This window comes from Cyprinodon tularosa, unplaced genomic scaffold (genome assembly GCF_016077235.1).
Source record: "Cyprinodon tularosa strain WSP-4 unplaced genomic scaffold, ASM1607723v1 ctg1022, whole genome shotgun sequence".
Lineage (NCBI taxonomy): Eukaryota > Metazoa > Chordata > Actinopteri > Cyprinodontiformes > Cyprinodontidae > Cyprinodon > Cyprinodon tularosa.
Genome location: NW_024037808.1, coordinates 2,048 through 25,304, shown reverse-complemented (window position 1 = coordinate 25,304; position 23,257 = coordinate 2,048). Strand labels below are relative to the sequence as shown.

At 51.5% G+C, this 23,257-nt stretch overlaps 1 protein-coding gene across 1 annotated transcript in view; it reads left to right on the top strand.

Moving 5' to 3' along the window:
* plag1 (pleiomorphic adenoma gene 1) overlaps positions 1-16,787 on the top strand; it is a 39,071-nt gene extending 22,284 nt beyond the window's left edge. Inside the window, exons 2-3 of the mRNA XM_038279962.1 lie at positions 11,233-11,589; positions 11,678-16,787. Coding sequence (XP_038135890.1) covers positions 11,342-11,589; positions 11,678-12,869 — 1,440 coding nt within the window. The 5' untranslated portion in view covers positions 11,233-11,341 and the 3' untranslated portion in view covers positions 12,870-16,787. The remainder of the gene's footprint in view (positions 1-11,232; positions 11,590-11,677) is intronic.
* The last annotated feature ends 6,470 nt before the right edge of the window (positions 16,788-23,257 follow it).

The following is a 23,257-nucleotide window of genomic DNA, read 5'->3' as shown; positions in this document are numbered from 1 at the left end:
CTGTGGGTCTTCCTGGTGTCTACGTGGAGTTAGCTGGTCTCTCTCTGTGGGTCTTCCTGGTGTCTATGTGGAGTTAGCTGGTCTCTCTCTGTGGGTCTTCCTGGTGTCTATGTGGAGTTAGCTGGTCTCTCTCTGTGGGTCTTCCTGGTGTCTATGTGGAGTTAGCTGGTCTCTCTCTGTGGGTCTTCCTGGTGTCTACGTGGAGTTAGCTGGTCTCTCTCTGTGGGCCTTCCTGGTGTCTACGTGGAGTTAACTGGTCTCTCTCTGTGGGCCTTCCTGGTGTCTATGTGGAGTTACCTGGTCTCTCTCTGTGGGTCTTCCTGGTGTCTACGTGGAGTTAACTGTTCTCTCTCTGTGGGCCTTCCTGGTGTCTACGTGGAGTTAGCTGATCTCTCTCTGTGGGCCTTCCTGGTGTCTACGTGGAGTTAACTGGTCTCTCTCTGTGGGTCTTCCTGGTGTCTACGTGGAGTTAACTGGTCTCTCTCTGTGGGCCTTCCCTGGTGTCTATGTGGAGTTAGCTGGTCTCTCTCTGTGGGCCTTCCCTGGTGTCTACGTGGAGTTAGCTGGTCTCTCTCTGTGGGCCTTCCTGGTGTCTACGTGGAGTTAACTGGTCTCTCTCTGTGGGTCTTCCTGGTGTCTACGTGGAGTTAACTGGTCTCTCTCTGTGGGCCTTCCTGGTGTCTACGTGGAGTTAGCTGGTCTCTCTCTGTGGGCCTTCCTGGTGTCTACGTGGAGTTAACTGGTCTCTCTCTGTGGGCCTTCCTGGTGTCTACGTGGAGTTAGCTGATCTCTCTCTGTGGGCCTTCCTGGTGTCTACGTGGAGTTAGCTGGTCTCTCTCTGTGGGCCTTCCTGGTGTCTATGTGGAGTTAACTGGTCTCTCTGTGGGCCTTCCTGGTGTCTACGTGGAGTTAGCTGGTCTCTCTCTGTGGGCCTTCCTGGTGTCTACGTGGAGTTAACTGGTCTCTCTCTGTGGGCCTTCCTGGTGTCTACGTGGAGTTAACTGGTCTCTCTCTGTGGGCCTTCCCTGGTGTCTACGTGGAGTTAGCTGGTCTCTCTCTGTGGGTCTTCCTGGTGTCTACGTGGAGTTAGCTGGTCTCTCTCTGTGGGTCTTCCTGGTGTCTACGTGGAGTTAGCTGGTCTCTCTCTGTGGGTCTTCCTGGTGTCTACGTGGAGTTAGCTGGTCTCTCTCTGTGGGTCTTCCTGGTGTCTACGTGGAGTTAGCTGGTCTCTCTCTGTGGGTCTTCCTGGTGTCTACGTGGAGTTAGCTGGTCTCTCTCTGTGGGTCTTCCTGGTGTCTACGTAGAGTTAGCTGGTCTCTCTCTGTGGGTCTTCCTGGTGTCTATGTGGAGTTAGCTGGTCTCTCTCTGTGGGTCTTCCTGCTGTCTATGTGGAGTTAGCTGGTCTCTCTCTGTGGGTCTTCCTGGTGTCTATGTGGAGTTAGCTGGTCTCTCTCTGTGGGTCTTCCTGGTGTCTACGTGGAGTTAGCTGGTCTCTCTCTGTGGGCCTTCCTGGTGTCTACGTGGAGTTAACTGGTCTCTCTCTGTGGGCCTTCCTGGTGTCTATGTGGAGTTAGGTGGTCTCTCTCTGTGGGCCTTCCTGGTGTCTACGTGGAGTTAACTGGTCTCTCTCTGTGGGCCTTCCTGGTGTCTACGTGGAGTTAACTGGTCTCTCTCTGTGGGCCTTCCTGGTGTCTACGTGGAGTTAACTGGTCTCTCTCTGTGGGCCTTCCTGGTGTCTACGTGGAGTTAACTGGTCTCTCTCTGTGGGCCTTCCTGGTGTCTATGTGGAGTTAGCTGGTCTCTCTCTGTGGGCCTTCCTGGTGTCTACGTGGAGTTAGCTGGTCTCTCTCTGTGGGCCTTCCTGGTGTCTACGTGGAGTTAGCTGGTCTCTCTCTGTGGGCCTTCCTGGTGTCTACGTGGAGTTAGCTGGTCTCTCTCTGTGGGCCTTCCTGGTGTCTACGTGGAGTTAACTGGTCTCTCTCTGTGGGCCTTCCTGGTGTCTATGTGGAGTTAACTGGTCTCTCTCTGTGGGCCTTCCTGGTGTCTACGTGGAGTTAGCTGGTCTCTCTCTGTGGGCCTTCCTGGTGTCTACGTGGAGTTAGCTGGTCTCTCTCTGTGGGCCTTCCTGGTGTCTACGTGGAGTTAGCTGGTCTCTCTCTGTGGGCCTTCCTGGTGTCTACGTGGAGTTAGCTGGTCTCTCTCTGTGGGCCTTCCTGGTGTCTACGTGGAGTTAGCTGGTCTCTCTCTGTGGGCCTTCCTGGTGTCTACGTGGAGTTAACTGGTCTCTCTCTGTGGGCCTTCCTGGTGTCTACGTGGAGTTAGCTGGTCTCTCTCTGTGGGCCTTCCCGGTGTCTACGTGGAGTTAGCTGGTCTCTCTCTGTGGGTCTTCCCGGTGTCTACGTGGAGTTAGCTGGTCTCTCTCTGTGGGTCTTCCCGGTGTCTACGTGGAGTTAGCTGGTCTCTCTCTGTGGGTCTTCCCGGTGTCTACGTGGAGTTAGCTGGTCTCTCTCTGTGGGCCTTCCCTGGTGTCTACGTGGAGTTAGCTGGTCTCTCTCTGTGGGCCTTCCCTGGTGTCTACGTGGAGTTAGCTGGTCTCTCTCTGTGGGTCTTCCCTGGTGTCTACGTGGAGTTAGCTGGTCTCTCTCTGTGGGTCTTCCTGGTGTCTACGTGGAGTTAGCTGGTCTCTCTCTGTGGGTCTTCCTGGTGTCTACGTGGAGTTAGCTGGTCTCTCTCTGTGGGTCTTCCTGGTGTCTACGTGGAGTTAGCTGGTCTCTCTCTGTGGGTCTTCCTGGTGTCTACGTAGAGTTAGCTGGTCTCTCTCTGTGGGTCTTCCTGGTGTCTATGTGGAGTTAGCTGGTCTCTCTCTGTGGGTCTTCCTGGTGTCTATGTGGAGTTAGCTGGTCTCTCTCTGTGGGTCTTCCTGGTGTCTATGTGGAGTTAGCTGGTCTCTCTCTGTGGGTCTTCCTGGTGTCTACGTGGAGTTAGCTGGTCTCTCTCTGTGGGCCTTCCTGGTGTCTACGTGGAGTTAACTGGTCTCTCTCTGTGGGCCTTCCTGGTGTCTATGTGGAGTTACCTGGTCTCTCTCTGTGGGTCTTCCTGGTGTCTACGTGGAGTTACCTGGTCTCTCTCTGTGGGCCTTCCTGGTGTCTACGTGGAGTTAGCTGATCTCTCTCTGTGGGCCTTCCTGGTGTCTACGTGGAGTTAACTGGTCTCTCTCTGTGGGTCTTCCTGGTGTCTACGTGGAGTTAACTGGTCTCTCTCTGTGGGCCTTCCCTGGTGTCTATGTGGAGTTAGCTGGTCTCTCTCTGTGGGCCTTCCCTGGTGTCTACGTGGAGTTAGCTGGTCTCTCTCTGTGGGCCTTCCTGGTGTCTACGTGGAGTTAACTGGTCTCTCTCTGTGGGCCTTCCTGGTGTCTACGTGGAGTTAGCTGGTCTCTCTCTGTGGGTCGTCCTGGTGTCTACGTGGAGTTAACTGGTGTCTCTCTGTGGGCCTTCCCTGGTGTCTACGTGGAGTTAGCTGGTCTCTCTCTGTGGGCCTTCCTGGTGTCTACGTGGAGTTAACTGGTCTCTCTCTGTGGGCCTTCCTGGTGTCTACGTGGAGTTAGCTGATCTCTCTCTGTGGGCCTTCCTGGTGTCTACGTGGAGTTAGCTGGTCTCTCTCTGTGGGCCTTCCTGGTGTCTACGTGGAGTTAGCTGGTCTCTCTCTGTGGGCCTTCCTGGTGTCTACGTGGAGTTAACTGGTCTCTCTCTGTGGGCCTTCCTGGTGTCTACGTGGAGTTAGCTGGTCTCTCTCTGTGGGCCTTCCTGGTGTCTACGTGGAGTTAGCTGGTCTCTCTCTGTGGGCCTTCCTGGTGTCTACGTGGAGTTAGCTGGTCTCTCTCTGTGGGCCTTCCTGGTGTCTACGTGGAGTTAGCTGGTCTCTCTCTGTGGGCCTTCCTGGTGTCTACGTGGAGTTAACTGGTCTCTCTCTGTGGGCCTTCCTGGTGTCTACGTGGAGTTAACTGGTCTCTCTCTGTGGGCCTTCCCTGGTGTCTACGTGGAGTTAACTGGTCTCTCTCTGTGGGCCTTCCTGGTGTCTACGTGGAGTTAGCTGGTCTCTCTCTGTGGGCCTTCCTGGTGTCTACGTGGAGTTAGCTGGTCTCTCTCTGTGGGCCTTCCTGGTGTCTACGTGGAGTTAGCTGGTCTCTCTCTGTGGGCCTTCCCGGTGTCTACGTGGAGTTAGCTGGTCTCTCTCTGTGGGTCTTCCCGGTGTCTACGTGGAGTTAGCTGGTCTCTCTCTGTGGGTCTTCCCGGTGTCTACGTGGAGTTAGCTGGTCTCTCTCTGTGGGCCTTCCCTGGTGTCTACGTGGAGTTAGCTGGTCTCCCTCTGTGGGTCTTCCCGGTGTCTACGTGGAGTTAGCTGGTCTCTCTCTGTGGGTCTTCCCTGGTGTCTACGTGGAGTTAGCTGGTCTCTCTCTGTGGGTCTTCCTGGTGTCTACGTGGAGTTAGCTGGTCTCTCTCTGTGGGTCTTCCCGGTGTCTACGTGGAGTTAGCTGGTCTCTCTCTGTGGGTCTTCCCGGTGTCTACGTGGAGTTAGCTGGTCTCTCTCTGTGGGTCTTCCTGGTGTCTACGTGGAGTTAGCTGGTCTCTCTCTGTGGGTCTTCCTGGTGTCTACGTGGAGTTAACTGGTCTCTCTCTGTGGGTCTTCCTGGTGTCTACGTGGAGTTAGCTGGTCTCTCTCTGTGGGTCTTCCTGGTGTCTAGGAAGGCAGCAAGTGCCAGGCAGCCAGTGCCAGGCAGCCAATTTCAGGCAGCCAGTGCCAGGCAGCCAGTGCCAGGCAGCCAGTGCCAGGCAGCCAATGTCAGGCAGCCAGTGCCAGGCAGCCAATGTCAGGCAGCCAGTGCCAGGCAGCCAATGTCAGGCAGCCAATGCCAGGCAGCCAGTGCCAGGCAGCCAATGCCAGGCAGCCAATGCCAGGCATCCAATGCCAGGTAGCCAGTGCCAGGCAGCCAATGTCAGGCAGCCAATGTCAGGCAGCCAGTGCCAGGCAGCCAATGTCAGGCAGCCAATGTCAGGCAGCCAATGTCAGGCAGCCAGTGCCAGGCAGCCAGTGCCAGGCAGCCAATGTCAGGCAGCCAGTGCCAGGCAGCCAGTGCCAGGCAGCCAATGCCAGGCAGCCAATGTCAGGCAGCCAGTGCCAGGCAGCCAATGCCAGGCAGCCAATGTCAGGCAGCCAATGCCAGGCAGCCAGTGCCAGGCAGCCAATGCCAGGCAGCCAATGTCAGGCAGCCATTGCCAGGCAGCCATTGCCAGGCAGCCAGTGCCAGGCAGCCAATGTCAGGCAGCCAATGTCAGGCAGCCAGTGCCAGGCAGCCAATGCCAGGCAGCCAGTGCCAGACAGCCATTGCCAGGCAGCCAGTGCCAGGCAGCCAATGTCAGGCAGCCAATGTCAGGCAGCCAGTGCCAGGCAGCCAGTGCCAGGCAGCCAATGTCAGGCAGCCATTGCCAGGCAGCCAGTGCCAGGCAGCCAGTGCCAGGCAGCCAGTGCCAGGCAGCCAATGTCAGGCAGCCAGTGCCAGGCAGCCAGTGCCAGGCAGCCAGTGCCAGGCAGCCAATGTCAGGCAGCCAGTACCAGGCAGCCAATGTCAGGCAGCCAATGTCAGGCAGCCAGTGCCAGGCAGCCAATGTCAGGCAGCCAATGTCAGGCAGCCAGTGCCAGGCAGCCAGTGCCAGGCAGCCAATGTCAGGCAGCCAATGTCAGGCAGCCATTGCCAGGCAGCCAGTGCCAGGCAGCCAGTGCCAGGCAGCCATTGCCAGGCAGCCAGTGCCAGGCAGCCAGTGCCAGGCAGCCAATGTCAGGCAGCCAATGTCAGGCAGCCAGTGCCAGGCAGCCAATGTCAGGCAGCCAATGTCAGGCAGCCAGTGCCAGGCAGCCAGTGCCAGGCAGCCAATGTCAGGCAGCCAATGTCAGGCAGCCATTGCCAGGCAGCCAGTGCCAGGCAGCCATTGCCAGGCAGCCATTGCCAGGCAGCCAGTGCCAGGCAGCCAGTGCCAGGCAGCCAGTGCCAGGCAGCCAGGGCCAGGCAGCCATTGCCAGGCAGCCAATGCCAGGCAGCCAATGCCAGGCAGCCAGTGCCAGGCAGCCAATGCCAGGCAGCCAGTGCCAGGCAGCCAGTGCCAGGCAGCCAATGCCAGGCAGCCAGTGCCAGGCAGCCATTGCCAGGCAGCCAGTGCCAGGCAGCCAATGTCAGGCAGCCAATGTCAGGCAGCCAGTGCCAGGCAGCCAATGCCAGGCAGCCAGTGCCAGGCAGCCATTGCCAGGCAGCCAGTGCCAGGCAGCCAATGTCAGGCAGCCAATGTCAGGCAGCCAGTGCCAGGCAGCCAGTGCCAGGCAGCCAATGTCAGGCAGCCATTGCCAGGCAGCCAGTGCCAGGCAGCCAGTGCCAGGCAGCCAGTGCCAGGCAGCCAGTGCCAGGCAGCCAATGTCAGGCAGCCAATGTCAGCCAGCCAGTGCCAGGCAGCCAATGTCAGGCAGCCAATGCCAGGCAGCCAGTGTCAGGCAGCCAATGCCAGGCAGCCAGTGCCAGGCAGCCAGTGCCAGGCAGCCAATGCCAGGCAGCCAGTGCCAGGCAGCCAATGCCAGGCAGCCAGTGCCAGGCAGCCAGTGCCAGGCAGCCAATGTCAGGCAGCCAGTGCCAGGCAGCCAGTGCCAGGCAGCCAGTGCCAGGCAGCCAATGTCAGGCAGCCAGTACCAGGCAGCCAATGTCAGGCAGCCAATGTCAGGCAGCCAGTGCCAGGCAGCCAATGTCAGGCAGCCAATGTCAGGCAGCCAGTGCCAGGCAGCCAATGTCAGGCAGCCAATGTCAGGCAGCCATTGCCAGGCAGCCAGTGCCAGGCAGCCAGTGCCAGGCAGCCATTGCCAGGCAGCCAGTGCCAGGCAGCCAGTGCCAGGCAGCCAATGTCAGGCAGCCAATGTCAGGCAGCCAGTGCCAGGCAGCCAATGCCAGGCAGCCAATGTCAGGCAGCCAATGTCAGGCAGCCAGTGCCAGGCAGCCAGTGCCAGGCAGCCAATGTCAGGCAGCCAATGTCAGGCAGCCATTGCCAGGCAGCCAGTGCCAGGCAGCCAGTGCCAGGCAGCCTTTGCCAGGCAGCCAGTGCCAGGCAGCCAGTGCCAGGCAGCCAGTGCCAGGCAGCCAGTGCCAGGCAGCTAGTGCCAGGCAGCCAATGCCAGGCAGCCAGTGCCAGGCAGCCAGGGCCAGGCAGCCATTGCCAGGCAGCCAATGCCAGGCAGCCAATGCCAGGCAGCCAGTGCCAGGCAGCCAATGCCAGGCAGCCAGTGCCAGGCAGCCAGTGCCAGGCAGCCAATGCCAGGCAGCCAGTGCCAGGCAGCCATTGCCAGGCAGCCAGTGCCAGGCAGCCAATGTCAGGCAGCCAATGTCAGGCAGCCAGTGCCAGGCAGCCAATGCCAGGCAGCCAGTGCCAGGCAGCCATTGCCAGGCAGCCAGTGCCAGGCAGCCAATGTCAGGCAGCCAATGTCAGGCAGCCAGTGCCAGGCAGCCAGTGCCAGGCAGCCAATGTCAGGCAGCCATTGCCAGGCAGCCAGTGCCAGGCAGCCAGTGCCAGGCAGCCAGTGCCAGGCAGCCAGTGCCAGGCAGCCAATGTCAGGCAGCCAATGTCAGGCAGCCAGTGCCAGGCAGCCAATGTCAGGCAGCCAATGCCAGGCAGCCAGTGTCAGGCAGCCAATGCCAGGCAGCCAGTGCCAGGCAGCCAGTGCCAGGCAGCCAATGCCAGGCAGCCAGTGCCAGGCAGCCAATGCCAGGCAGCCAGTGCCAGGCAGCCAATGCCAGGCAGCCAGTGCCAGGCAGCCATTGCCAGGCAGCCAGTGCCAGGCAGCCAATGTCAGGCAGCCAATGTCAGGCAGCCAGTGCCAGGCAGCCAGTGCCAGGCAGCCAATGTCAGGCAGCCATTGCCAGGCAGCCAATGTCAGGCAGCCAATGTCAGGCAGCCAGTGCCAGGCAGCCAATGTCAGGCAGCCAATGCCAGGCAGCCAGTGTCAGGCAGCCAATGCCAGGCAGCCAGTGCCAGGCAGCCAGTGCCAGGCAGCCAATGCCAGGCAGCCAGTGCCAGGCAGCCAATGTCAGGCAGCCAATGTCAGGCAGCCAGTGCCAGGCAGCCAATGTCAGGCAGCCAATGCCAGGCAGCCAGTGTCAGGCAGCCAATGCCAGGCAGCCAGTGCCAGGCAGCCAGTGCCAGGCAGCCAATGCCAGGCAGCCAGTGCCAGGCAGCCAATGCCAGGCAGCCAGTGCCAGGCAGCCAATGCCAGGCAGCCAGTGTCAGGCAGCCAGTGCCAGGCAGCCAATGCCAGGCAGCCAGTGCCAGGCAGCCAGTGTCAGGCAGCCAGTGCCAGGCAGCCAATGCCAGGCAGCCAGTGCCAGGCAGCCAATGTCAGGCAGCCAGTGCCAGGCAGCCAATGCCAGCCAGCCAGTGCCAGGCAGCCAATGTCAGGCAGCCAGTGCCAGGCAGCCAGTGCCAGGCAGCCAGTGCCAGGGTGTGATAAAGTCACAGATCTTCAGTGATTATTATCCTAACAACGAAAGTATCAGGTCTATACACAAATAATTTCTCCATAATGTTGAAAACTGTGGAAGTAGAGAAAACGGCCTATAATTTGTGAAAAGGTGTCTGTCCCCAGATTTACTATAAAGTAGAATCATTTTGGTAATTTGATCTTTTCTGGAAATTGACCATTTTGACATGTAAATTGGAGGCTGAATAATTTCCTCTATTACCTTCTTAATTACGGCCATATCAATGCCATCACAGTCAGCTGACCTCTTTTTATTACTTTATTGACATTATCTATAGTTTCTCTTTCTCTCACATTGAAGAAGGATGATTAATGTTTCATTCAGAGCTCCAGCAGTTGTAGATCTGGGATTTATTCCTGCCAGTTTGGATCCCACACTTACAAAATTATTAGTTAAAGCTTAGATAAGTATAATTCTAATATTATCTATTAATATGGCTCTGTTAAGGTGATCCTGCGGGGCCAGTGATTTAGGGAAAAAGGCTCAAACTGTACGTGATATTAATGAACCCTTCAGTAGGTTTATGGTTATCTGAGTGAAGTAGATCTATATTAAAGTTCTACAGATGAAGGAGACCTTCTGAGATGTAACTGTGTTTTTCTAAATATCTCCATATTGGAACCAACAGCTCTGGTTATACAACTAACAACCACATTTTCTGACTTTTCCATAAATATTTCAACTGTTAAACACTCAAATGCATCTTTAGTCAGACCGGTCGTGTTTTCTACTATTTTATACTTTTAGGTTATTGCCATCATAAACAGCTAATCCTCCCCTAGTTGTCCTTCTCTAATGATGTAATAGAACTCATAACCCTGCAGCTCAGAATCAGCTCCTTTCTCCTGATTGGTCCAATGTTTCAGAGACGCTATGATGCTGATTGGCTCTTTAAACTGCTTCAGTCTTTGAGGTTGTGGAAGTTTGTATATCAGCTTCTGCTTTTTAACTCTATGATGGGAAACTTATTACCTGCTTAAGCTGTTGAACTGATCAGTTGTAGTAGCAGCCATTATCAACAATGTCATAGAAGAAGTTGTTATCTGAGCCACATTGTCTTCCATGTCCTGACTTTTCTAATCCATGTAGCTGAAGGCTTCCAGGTTATCGGCTCTATCAGGTGCAGGCGTTGTGTCCATCAGTGACGTAGAAACAGGTCCTGTAACCTGTGACATGGTGAGAGTGGTGCTGAAATCACCTGAGCTCCAAACGTTCCTCAGAGTTCAGTCATATTTATCCAGCTCTGTGAGGTCCTGAAGGCTTGTAGTGCTTCAGCTGGGATGCCGTCAGGTTCAGCTGTTTCCTGTTCTTCATCAGGGTGATGGCTGGTTCCTTACAGTTGATTGGTGGATCCACATTGGCTGATTAAGTCACTGGGAAATTCAGTGGTACTGGTCTGTTCAGGAGTTCCTCAAGGTGGCTGACCTTAGCGTGTAGTTGTGCGTGATGCAACATCTTTTGATGGTGGGGACATTTGTGGGCTAAAGCATAAGATGTTCCTAGATGTTTCTATTTGCACACCCTCTCCAATAGGAGGTGTTACATGTCCACCATGTTTTGCAGAACTGTCTCCGTAGTTACAAATGTTCCTAGGTACATGGGAAATCAGGCTGGGCGCCACACAGAAGGGGGCGTGGGGTCTTAAATGAATGACGTGTCAAGGATGTACCCCACTTAGGTGTTGTTGTTTGTGCTTTCTCTCTGCTGTCAGAGCCGACGCTTGTTCACCTTCATTGCGGAACTGAGGACATATTCAATGGCACTGAGTTGAGGTTTCTGCAGGGCTTCCTCCATGTAAATGTGCAAATAAGGAGGTACATGTGTCCCATGTCCATTACACTCATTAAAAGCCAGGGTATCTGACCCAGCGTTGAGAGATGACGCTGGTCGGACTTGTCAATCTGAAAGAAGAAGAACTTCCTTGTTTGCTCATGCTCAGTGCTCAAGGTTCTGGTAAATTGGCTCGTAGCTCTGCTTCAACAGCAGGATTTACCCACCAACACCTCAGACATGTTTGACGTTCTCCCGACTTTACGATTCCTGAAGGGGAGGCGGTCGTTTGACGCTGATCGCCCCTCATTACACCCTGTATTATACACCACGCACCATCAGGCTGAAAGTCGGCCCGACTGAAAAAATTCTTGCACGACTGGGGAATCGGCCTGAAAAGGGCAAAAAAATCATACAGTGTACGCCCAGCTTAATGGGATTGTGGGTGGGATATCCCAGTAGTCAATGGACGAGGTACACCCTGGATGGTCTGCCAACGCAGGTCCAATCAGAGACATGAAAAGACCAGCAACCACTCACACCGACACTCACTCCTAAGGGCCTTTTTGGAGTGTCCAATCAACCTAACATGCAGGTTTTTGGAACAACTCTATCCAGAGAACCTGGAGAAAACACACAAAGACAGGGAGAACATGCAAACTACTTTTCTTCCTTTGGCACCTTCTTCTTCTTTGACTATTTGAGCTGATGTAACAAGTAAATTTCTGCACTGTGAAATCAATAGTCAATCAATCCATCCACACAGAAAGGTTCTGGGTTCGAGTCCTCCGGGACTCGAACCCAGAACCCTCTTGCTTACACCAGGATCTATAACTTAGCATTCCTTTCTGTGCACCTTCAGATAACCCTGTCCTTTCCTTTTCTTCTTCTCTCAGGCCCCTGAGTCCAGGCTGGGATGACAACCTAAAGCTGTTAGTTCCAGTCACACCAGCACCAGTCAGGCGCCCTTCACCTGTCCATGTAGACGCTCTGCTCTAGGGTGCCATGGCCACAGGAACGGAGCGCCGCCATGACCCTGTCCCAGAGAAGGCCAAGCTTTCACCAACTTTGGGGAAACGCAGGAGAGCAGAAGGGAAACCCAAGAAGAACTTTCCTTGTCAGGAGTGTCAAAAGGCGTTCAACAGCCTGGAGAAGTTGAAGGTTCACTCGTACTCCCACACGGGGGAAAGGCCCTACCGCTGCTCCCATCCAGACTGCACCAAGGCCTTCGTGTCCAAGTACAAGCTGCTACGGTACAGCATGCTGATTCTGTTGCACCATTATGAAGTGCTAATATTAATATGATGTCTAATGCTTATGAGATGGTGTCTGTGTTCAAAGGCATACAGCAACTCACTCACCAGAAAAAAGCCACAAGTGTTCGTACTGTGAAAAAATGTTTCACCGCAAGGATCACTTAAAAAATCACCTCCACACCCACGACCCACACAAGGAGGCCTTCTCCTGTCAGGAGTGCGGGAAGAGCTACAACACCAAGCTGGGCTTTAAGCGCCACCTGGCCCTCCATGCCGCCAACAGCGGAGACCTGACCTGCCAGGTGTGCCTGCAGCTGTTCCCTAGCACCGCGGTTCTCCTGGATCACCTCAAAACTCATGCTGGCAAGACGTCCGGAGGGACCAAAGAGAAGAAGCATTGCTGCGAGCACTGCGAGCGCCAGTTTTACACCCGCAAAGACGTGCGACGCCACATGGTGGTGCACACCGGCCGCAAGGACTTCCTGTGCCAGTACTGCGCTCAGCGCTTTGGCAGGAAGGATCACCTGACACGTCACATGAAGAAGAGCCACACCAGAGAGCTGCTGAGGGTCAAAGCGGAACCCACCGACTCGCTGGAGACCCACGTCTTTGATCTGCCTGCAGGAAGCATCAAGGATGAGATTCCAGCACCGCTGACGGCGAGGTCCCACCAAGTGGGTGTGTTCTCGGGCTGTGGCCTGGACACGCAGCCCTTCTCCTCGCCTAATAACCCCTTTTCTTTGAAGTACCCACTGTGCTCTAACTTTACCTCGTACAACATCACCTCACATGAGAGGGAGCAGAATCTAAAGGGAGAACTGGAGACCTACTTGATGGAGCTGCAGAACATGCCATCCTCATCCTCTACCCCCCTGCATCCTCAGATCCCCTCCTCCAAACTGGAGCTTTTACCTCATGTGGGTCTGTTGGAGGAAGCGAGCGAGTCAGGGTCCCTCTCTAAAATGTCCACGCCAGCAGCAGACCCCGCACCAGACTCTGTGGCCTCGGCTTCCTCTCTTTTGGATTTCTCACAGCTCTTCAACTTCCTGCCACAAAACGGGCCCGCATACAGTCAGGTAGGGAGCGGTGGGGCCAGCATGGGGCCTGCCGCTACCTTCCCACCAGCCGAGGAGCCCCTTACTCTAGTCCCACTGGCCCCGCAGACACCTGCAGGTCCAGAGACAGCAGAGATCCCTCTCCAAGGACCCCCGTCCTCCTTCATATGCAGCCTGAACACCACCCCCACCCTACCCCGCTTTCATCAAGCTTTCCAGTGATGCAGTCAGAGCTGCCGATAAACAGGAGACCAGTCTGCCTGACCTATAACCCAGCTGAAGGTGCATGAAGATCAGGGCCCACACACACATCTCTATCTTAGCTGGGCTTTTCCTTTGACTTCCTTTCATTTCTAACCCATTTCTACTGTCTAAGAGTGACCGCAACCCTAACCTAACTCAGCCCTAAACCCTGACCCCAAAATAACTCGGCTCAATTTATTTATATAGAGCAGCAGTTTTTCTTGTGGGAACCCGGCATTTGGCCCCACAAGGAACCCTTGATCCCCAAACGCGCAATTGTTCTAAAAAATGGGGCCATAATATCCATCCATCCATCCATTTTCCATCATGCTTTGTCCCTGCTGGGGTGGCAAGGGATTCTGGTGCCTATCTCTAGCTGTCTTTGGTGCGAGAGGCGTTGTACACCCAGGACAACACCATTCAAACACACTCACATCTAAGGAGAATTTAGAGAAGCCAATTAACCTAACAGTCATGTTTTTTTTACTGTGGGAGGACGCTAATCATTACCAGACCATACCTTACCATTACCAGACCCTATCATTACCAGACCCTACCTAGCAATTACCAGACCCTACCATTACCAGACCCTACCATTACCAGACCCTACCATTACCAGACCCTACCATTAACAGACCCTACCATTAACAGACCCTACCATTAACAGACCCTACCATTACCAGACCCTACCATTACCAGACCCTACCTAGCAAATAACCAGACCCTACCTAGCAATTACCAGACCCTACCTAGCAATTACCAGACCCTACCATTACCAGACCCTACCTAGCAATTACCAGACCCTACCTAGCAATTACCAGACCCTACCATTACCAGACCCTTCCATTGTTAGACCCTACCATTATCAGACCCTACCATTACCAGACTCTACTATTACCAGACTCTACCATTATCAGACCCTACCATTACCAGATCCTTCCATTGTCAGACCCTTCCATTGTCAGATCCTTCCATTGGCAGACCCTACCATTACCAGACCCTACCTAGCCATTACCAGACCCCTAATCATTACCAGACCCTACCATTACAGACCCTACCTAGCCATTATCAGGCCCCTAATCCTTACCAGACCCTACCATTACAGACCCTACCTAGCCATTATCAGGCCCCTAATCCTTACCAGACCCTACCATTACAGACCCTACCTAGCCATTACCAGACCCCTAATCATTACCAGACCCTACCATTACAGACCCTACCTAGCCATTATCAGGCCCCTAATCCTTACCAGACCCTACCATTACAGACCCTACCTAGCCATTATCAGGCCCCTAATCCTTACCAGACCCTACCATTACAGACCCTACCTAGCCATTACCAGACCCCTAATCCTTACCAGACCCTACCATTACAGACCCTACCTAGCCATTATCAGGCCCCTAACCATTACCAGATCCTACATAGCCATTATCAGACCCCTAACCATTATCAGACCCCTAACCATTACCAGAGGCGACCAAACCATAACCTGAACCTAAACTGAATTCACTTCTTCATCCGAAACCTTAACCTTTAGCAAAGAGAGAATTGGGGACCAGCAGAATGTTCTCACTTTGATATTAACGGTCCCCACTCTGATGCCAAAACAGGATCACACACACAGTTTAACTTAAGTCTCTAAACTCTGGCAGATCTTCACAACTTTTCCAGAAACATCAAATGTCTTCAAAGTTAGTTTTTGTTTCATTTAATAACATAAGTTATCAGCTGCTCTGGTCCCAGAAAGGACTTTGATGTGCTAGAGAGCAGCGGCGGCAGCCAGCCGGATGCTGCAGCTTCTGGTTAGATCCATGTACAGGAGGGGGAGGCTTGAGTTCGTTGCTCATCAGGGACTCTGATTTCAGATCAACAACTGAACGCTCACTAAGGATTTGCTGTAGTAGTTCGGATGGTGTTTACTTAGAACTCTACTGCCATCTTTGACTCTAAACTGATCCATCCATCATCCAGACAGCTTTGTCTTTGGAAGGAGAGCCGCTTGCTGGGATCACTTGCTGCATTCGACTCTTCCTGCTATGCTGCCATTAAACGCAGTCCTGTTTGAGTCCAGATCATACCAGACACAGCAGGGTTCAAAGTGCAAGTGGTCATTTAACCTGCAAAACAATAATAAGAAACCATGAAAGCAGGTAGTTGGAGCACAAGGTTTACTCAATCAAGTTTATTAAGATCCCCACCAGGAAAAAAAAACCTGTGGTTAGAACTAGTGAAAGAGTGAGCTTTATTGGATATCCAGATGTTGGCTATTTCATTTTGAAGGTCCAGTAACTCCAAAGTCAAGATCAGATTGAGTCTTCCTGGAACAAACCTTGTCCTTCTTAGGCTATAAGACCTGGAAAAGGCATTTGTTTGTCTTCTTTCTGGTGCCCTGCGGGGGCGCTCCAGTAGTACAGAGTGGTGGCCTTTACTAGGGGCCGTCTTGTCGCTGCACAAGTGGAGTAGGAGTTTGGTCCCCATTGCTGGACCATTTCCGAGTCCGTGTTGGACTCTGGCAGGGCTTCCCTTTCCCTGCTCAGAACCTCCATGGACGAGATAGGCAAGGTCAATGTTCTAGTTTGGGGACCAGCAAATTTCGTCTCTGCTTCTTCCAGAGACAGAAATCTCTGCAGAAAGCACTGCTGACTCACTCCTATCAAACCGACTGCATGCACTGGGGTGGATGGCACCAGAGGGGGGAAGGTCAGCATCTGCTATTCGGAGACCATGGATTTTGACTGGAAAAAGGTGGGTTGCCTAGTTCAGAGCAGTTTTGGTTTCCTGCCTCTAAGTGAAGGACTTTTAGTATCTTGGGTCCTGTTCATTAGTGAGGGGAGATGGACAGACGGATCTGTGCAGATGCCTCTATAATGCTGATGCTGCAATAGACCGGAATAGTAAAGAGAAAGCTGAAAGCAAAGTTTACCAATTTAGTGGTTTGTCTACCCTCCTGCTCTCTTCTATGACCATGAAATTATCGTTATGGCCAAAGTAGGTGATGTTATATACAAGCGGCTGGAATTAGCCTCCTCTGCAGGGAGGCTGGGCTCTCCCTCAGAGAGAGGGTGAGGAGCTCGGTCATCAGGGATAGACTCAGAGTAGAGCTGCTTCTCCTCCAGTTCAGGAGGAGTCAGCTGAGGATCAGACATCCCCTTCAAATGCTGCCTGGACACCACCCATGGAAGGTGTTCCACGCACGTCCCACTGGGCAGAGACCACGGGGACAACCCAGGACACACTGCAGTGACTATGTCTCTCAGTTGGAACACCTCAGGCTTCCCCCAGAGGAGCATGGGAAAGTGTCTAGGAGTCTCTGCTGAGTCACGCATAGACTGTAGTCTACATATGAGGCCACTGGTGCTCAATGGAGGGGTTAGTTGCCTTTTGATTGGAAGGTTGCCGGTTGGCTTCCTATGGCCTCATATGGCCTTCCAATATGCCCCAGGATCCATGCATTACTGCATGCAGGTGCTCATGTTTGTGCAAGCAGCTTTGGGTGGTAAAAAACTCTTAGGCATGTTCGTCTCCTGAACCAAGTGTCCTTTTTAGGGTGGCTCCCCCCTGAGGTTTTTTTATTTGAAACTTCTGCCTTGAAAGAGACAAACTGATGTGTGGAAGTGATGACAGTTTTCCTTGTTGATGTGTGAATATTCCTCCAGACACCAGGGGGAGGTATGCATGGCTTTCTGGTAAAAGAAACCACCAGCTGTAGGGCTCAGATAGACATCATCCTAGACTCTCCCATGATGCGACCATATGGTGCTAATCTGCAGTATTGTTGGGTTGATGTTATCAGTGTGATGCAGAGTCTGTGATTTAGAGTTTTGTCAACATTCATCAGTGTGATGGCGGTGGGGAAGAAGCTGCTGCAGAACCTGCTGGTCCTGCATTGAATGCTGTGAAGCCTCTTCCCAGAGGGCAGCAGGGAGAACAGTCCATGGTGGGGGGGTGAGGGGTCATTGATGATTTCACGGGCTCGGGACATGCAGCGCTGGGATGAAATGTCTTTCATGGAGGGAAGAGGAGCCCCCATGATCCTCTCTGCTGTTCTCACCTTCTTCCAGTCTGAGGCGCTGCAGCCTCCACACCACACAGTGAGACAGCTGCTCAGAACGCTCTCTATGGTGCTTCTGGAGAAGGTGGGGAGGATGGGGGGGGCACTATCAAAATGATTTGCTAACCCTCCAGCAGGGGGAGTAAAGCAGCCCGGAGGTGCGAGTTCTCTGAGCAAGTGGCTGTCCTTCCTGTGTCTCTCTGTTGGGATATGGATGTAGCGTAGCGTCAGATTGGCCTCTGATGACCTCACAGCATCCTCCTCTCTGTGTGTCAGTATTCAAACAGGAAGGTTTCTCCTACTCCTTCTCTAAAAGCTAATGTTGAATGTTTTTGTGTCAAAGCATTTATCAGTGTGCTACCTGTTTCTCATGAAGGTTTTGATGATCATTGCAGCACTTTTTGCCTTAATATTCCAATACTTTGGGTTAAAATGCTTAATACAAATGTATAAATGATATATTTACCTCTGCTAGAGATTAGTTATATGTAAATATGATATAAATGTTTTATTTTTACAGTTTTGACAGTGTTTTTCCTATAAAGGTGTAATTTTGCTTGACTTGCACACAGTCTGTATGCAGTTCTTCATGCATACATGTTAGTTAAAGTGAAGTATTTGGCAGTAAACCAGAGAAGACTTGGATGTGTCTGGTTGTGATGGAGGCCTGAGATGGACGAAACATTCCTGATCTGAGCGTCCTCGTTCATTCAGCAGAAACCGAGCCACAGCACAGCAGCAGCACGGAGACGTTTTACATGAATCCTTCATCACCTTACAGACGGTTGTTGTCTATGCGCCCATTAGAGTGGTCCACTGGCGCCGGACTGGCTCTGATGAGCCACCATGCTGTGGTCTGGATGGGGCACAGCGTCTGACATGATGAGCCTATAGCGGCCCGAGCTTCGGCGTCCCGTGACTCTGAGCAGCTCATGGTAGATTTCACTCAACACCTCCATGCTCAGCAGGTTCTTCCAGCGGTTCACACCGTCTCCAAGGCGTTTGTCTTCATTCAAAGTCCACAAAGCTAAAAGCTGCAGCATGCTACCTGAGCACCGTCCTCCTGGTGAACTTCCAGGACATCCACTCCACAGAAGGAGTCTGTTGTCCCTGTTGACCGTCAACTCCACGGCAGGTGGTTTTGCGTCCCAAAGATGCGGCCGTTATGGAGGCGTTCCTGGACTCCCTCGGAATGGGTGCGGTATTCCAAGTTCTTCCCCCTGCCTTGTGCACCTGGTTCTGTTTCTGCTGAATGAATCCCATCATGTGTTGTTTTCCATTTCTTGGTTTGGACCAGAGGATGGAAGTATGCTCTGACATCCATACCTTCTGAAGTCAAGAAGGAGCTGCTTACTTTCTCTGGCTTTTGTTGTCTCCAAGATTCTGGCTTGTATTTGGGAGTTCAGGCTCCCGTTTTTACAGTAGAACTTGTTTATGTAACAAATCCAAGGACTGATGAGACGCATGGAACATCTGAAGCTCTCTGAAGAACCGTCTTTGTCCGCGGTGGCGTGGACGGCCGGACGTTTTCATAAGCTCCAGCGGTACCAGTGAACTATGTTGAATGTCTGTAAGAAACACTGCAATACTGCAAAAGGTAAAGGAAGAAGCTGCTAAAAGGTGTCTGAAGCTCCCTGAGGTGCTCCGGACCTCTTCCTCCTGGATGTATTTTCTGTACTTTTTGTATACAGCTCAAAGCTGCCGCCATGTGGACCCGCCTCTACCACAGAGCTACGCATCTTAGAGTCCTACTGTGAGTCTAGTTTTTTATCCAGACGTGCCTATATCCCCCATGCCCCCAGCCAGCCTGATGTTCTCCAACACTAAGATGGAAAGGAAAGAGCCGGTGCTGGTCCAGCTCAGAGTCGCCAACGAACCCGGAGCAACTTCTCACCATCTTCCCCTGAACTACTGTCAGGGGAAAGAAACATGGCTATAGGCGGTGAAACCAGGGCTGCAGCTTTTATTAACCGTTTAGTTCTTCATCATTTGAAACTTTGTCATTATCCAAAGAAAGATTATTTATTGGTTGGCAAGATGACCAGACTTCATCACATACATGCTGCTATGAGAGTTTCCTTTGTGAACTCCACTATTTTTACTCATTGTAACAAAAGTTCAATAAAGCAAAGAAAAACTTTGGACTGCTGAGTCTGCTTGGTGTTTCCTCCTCGACCAAAGATTAGGCTCAGGTTCTTTCCCCAAGAATTAAAGGAACAGCACTAGACTGGTTTAAATCTATCTGACCCATTTCAGTTTGTTCACCTCAATCTTCCTCATGCTCAGGGTTACCTGTGGAGCAATGGCGCCACCAGGTGGTGGCCACGGCCATCCTGTGCAATGCCCTGACCACCCCGCTGACCACCCCACTCACCAATGTCAATCATACTAACATCAGTTTAGCATTTCATCCCATTATGCACAGCCAATGATGAAACATTAAAAATCACACGTTACAGTAGCAGCCATTCAAAATGTCCCCACTTTCCTTGGCTGGTCCTGAGCTGGTCCTTGTTTGGTCCTGGGCTGGTCCTTGTTTGGTCCTGGGCCGGTCCTTGTTTGGTCCAGGGCCGGACCTTGTTTGGTCCTGGGCTGGTCCTTGTTTGGTCCTGGGCTGGTCCTTGTTTGGTCCTGGGCTGGACCTTGTTTGGTCCTGGGCTGGTCCTTGTTTGGTCCTGGGCTGGTCCTTGTTTGGTCCTGGGCTGGTCCTTGTTTGGTCCTGGGCTGGTCCTTGTTTGGTCCTGAGCTGGTCCTTGTTTGGTCCTGGGCTGGTCCTTGTTTGGTCCTGGGCTGGTCCTTGTTTGGTCCTGGGCTGGTCCTTGTTTGGTCCTGGGCTGGTCCTTGTTTGGTCCTGGGCTGGTCCTTGTTTGGTCCTGGGCTGGTCCTTGTTTGGTCCTGGGCTGGTCCTTGTTTGGTCCTGGGCTGGTCCTTGTTTGGTCCTGGGCTGGTCCTTGTTTGGTCCTGGGCTGGTCCTTGTTTGGTCCTGGGCTGGTCCTTGTTTGGTCCTGGGCTGGTCCTTGTTTGGTCCTGGGCTGGTCCTTGTTTGGTCCTGGGCTGGTCCCCTATAATTCCTTTATAAACATCAATATTTCTTCTAAAATATTCTTTCTGTCATGATTTGTGGACATTAAGATCTAAGAGCAGCGTCATCTCCTGGTCAGACCCTGTAATTCAGTGGAAGGGTGGAGTCAGAGTAAAAAATTATGCAACAGGAGGGCACTGCATCGGCTGGAAGCTGGAGGAGAGTTTGCTGCCATGCAGCTGGTGCCATTTTGAATGGCTGCTACTGTAAACTAAGATATTATTAGGAGTTCACTTCAGTCAGCTTTACCACAATAGTAGATTCAAACCCTGAAATTATGGCTTTAATTTTCAGTGGCCCCATCTGTGCCCCACCCCCCTGTAAAAACATTTCTGGAGGTGCAAATGGGTTAGAGGAGTGCTCTGAGAAGGTTCAATTCCCACAGACTGCCTCTCTGGGTCCCTGAGCAACACCCTTAAAGGAATAGTACACCTAAAACATGGTTAGCCTTCATTTTCTACTCACCCCCATGCTGAACAACACTCTGGAGTACTTTTTTGATATCTCAAATGCATCTGGAGATCTGGGAGGCTTCTTGCTGTCTGCTGACATTCAAATAATGGAGGTCTATGGTGACCGAGACAGAAAGGTCCATAAAAGTCCACAAAAAACGTGTCAATATTCCTCCATACTGCTCGTCCAATGTATTCCAAGTGTCCTGAGTGGGTAGAGTCGAGAATTTACTCGAAACGAAGTCATTTAGAATGTTTTTAGAGCATAAACAGTAGTGTATAGGATTTCCTGAAAGCGCGCACTTGCGCGCTCACGACGCTACGGAAGCCGGCAGACCAAACCGGAAGAAAGTGCGCATTCAGCGTCTGCTCTGCCAATAATGCAAGCGTAGAAGAAGAAATGTGCTGTTTACCTGTGCAAAGAAAGAAACAACGAAAGAAAAATGTCTGAGGACTTCAGTGTTGAGGAAGAGCATGAGTTCTTTGCCGAGCTGAATGCGCTGGTTTGGTCTGCCGGCTTCCGTAGAATCGTGAGCGCGCTGGCGCGCGCTTTTAGGAAATCCTATACACTACTGTTTATGCTCTAAAAACATTCTAAATGACTTCGTTTCGAGTAAATTCTGGATGCTACCCACTCAGGACACTTGGAATACATTGGACGAGCAGTATGGAGGAATATTGACACGTTTTTTGTGGACTTTTATGGACCTTTCTGCCTCGGGCGCCATAGACCTCCATTATTTGAATGTCAGCAGACAGCAAGAAGCTTCCCAGATCTCCAGATGCATTTGAGATATCAAAAAAGTACTCCAGAGTGTTGTTCAGCATGGGGGTGAGTAGAAAATGAAGGCTAATCATGTTTTGGGTGTACTATTCCTTTAACCCCACCCTGCTCCCCGAGTGCCGCACCATGGCAGCCCACTGCTCCCCAAGGGGAGGGGTGGAATGCAGAGCTACATTTCTCCAGTGTGACATCAATAAATTTCTATTATAATTGTTATCCATGATCCTCCATCTGATCCCTGAGGTTGTCTCCATGCGCTTACAGTGAGCGAACCCCAGGGGGCGCCACCAGCACAATGCCTGCATCACAGCCCAGCAGTAAAACCTTTAGTTTTATTTTCCAACTTCATTGATCATTATTTAACATTTTCAACTCTCCACTTGGCATTGTTACCAAAAATGAGAAGATTACAGGAGATTAACTCCACTTGTTCAAAGCAAAGGACAATAAACATTTAAAGAATATAAAACTGATCTAAAGTCTAAACACATTAAAAACATGAGCAGGTTTTAAGATCAGTTTCCAGAGACGGACGTGTTTCAGGTTCATCATGTTGAGGCGAGTCGAGTCACTATAAAGGTTTCATATCTGCCCATCAGAGATAAAGACTGTTAGTTTGATTTTCAAACTATTTCATGAAGGTTTTTATTTTTTTCATTTACATGTTATGATCTCTTCCCAAACTAATGACCGTATCAGATGAATCCTTCATGATGTCATCCTCATATGTTAATATTTGATCTATACTAATAGCTGTTATATTTCTATTTTGTTGTTAAATATGCAGCTTCTGCTAAAAATGATGCAAATGGAAAAAAACGCAGATATCAACGTAAAATCCAGGTCTTCAGTTTCTGCTGTTAGATAATTAATATTCATCATTTTATTTCTTTTACTTTTAGCGGAATTGACCATTTTAAATATTGAAAATATTTTATTGTTAATTGAATCCAGTAAAATCATGAAAGCTTATAAATTGAAAGGCTGCGATGATAAATGTTCTTTTATCTGAAATGTTTAATCCTAGGAGGACGGAGCGTCTCTCTGACTCTGTTAAATGCAGCTGCTGCTGGTTTCTGGAAACAAACAGTGGATTTTTCTTTAAAGGCGGTAAAATGTTAGAAATGTTCATTAAATCTGTAACAAACACCTTTGAATCTGGTTTATTATTAAAGTTATGGAGAAAATCATCGGTGCGGTATCGGCTGTTGATCAAGTCCCAGTGCTGTATCTGGTGTTTGTCACAACGCGCTATTATCCAAGTCATCTTGAAAACATTCTTCTTCCAAATGTTGGCTACATATTACGGGTTTTTTCTCTGGCCAGAAGTTCGATGGCAAATCCTCCCTCTTCAAGTTGGCGATCCAACGACCAACCCGTCCGTGGAGGATCAGGAATCAGAAAGGTGGAATAACTCTTTCTTTCACTTTTACCCGATGTATTCCAGCATCCAGCTGCCATGCACGTGGGCATTGTCAGTTTCACTATAGCTCTGGTGAATTTCAATGGTGAAGTCCTCTGGAAATCTTCAATAATTGTTGTTGATTGCAGATGTGTCTAGTAGTTCCCATTGATTTAGCTTGGAAAGCGGGGAGAATGGCGCTAGGCTTACCGCACCGTGACGTCACTGCTGGAAGATGGCAGGAGGGAGGGGCTACTATATTTGGGCAAAAATGGCCGCTCCCAGACTCAGTGATCACGACTAAGATTATAGTTTTTATTACTGATTAACACTAAATCCATTAAATCACTGCAAACATATTAGTTTTAGGTATAAATAATTGTAGTGGTATAGAAATATACATAATTCCACACAGATAGTTTCCAGGTGAGAAGTTCGGGTTCTTAAGGTGGGTGTGGTGTATATAAGGGAGCTGCGGCGTTCATTCAGGCACGTGTCGTCTTTGTTCTTCCACTGTGGGGCTGCATCTGGTGGACTCTGGCAGCAGAAAGCAGCAAATCGCTGGCTGGTGCATGTTGAGTGGTGGTAGGTGTTCT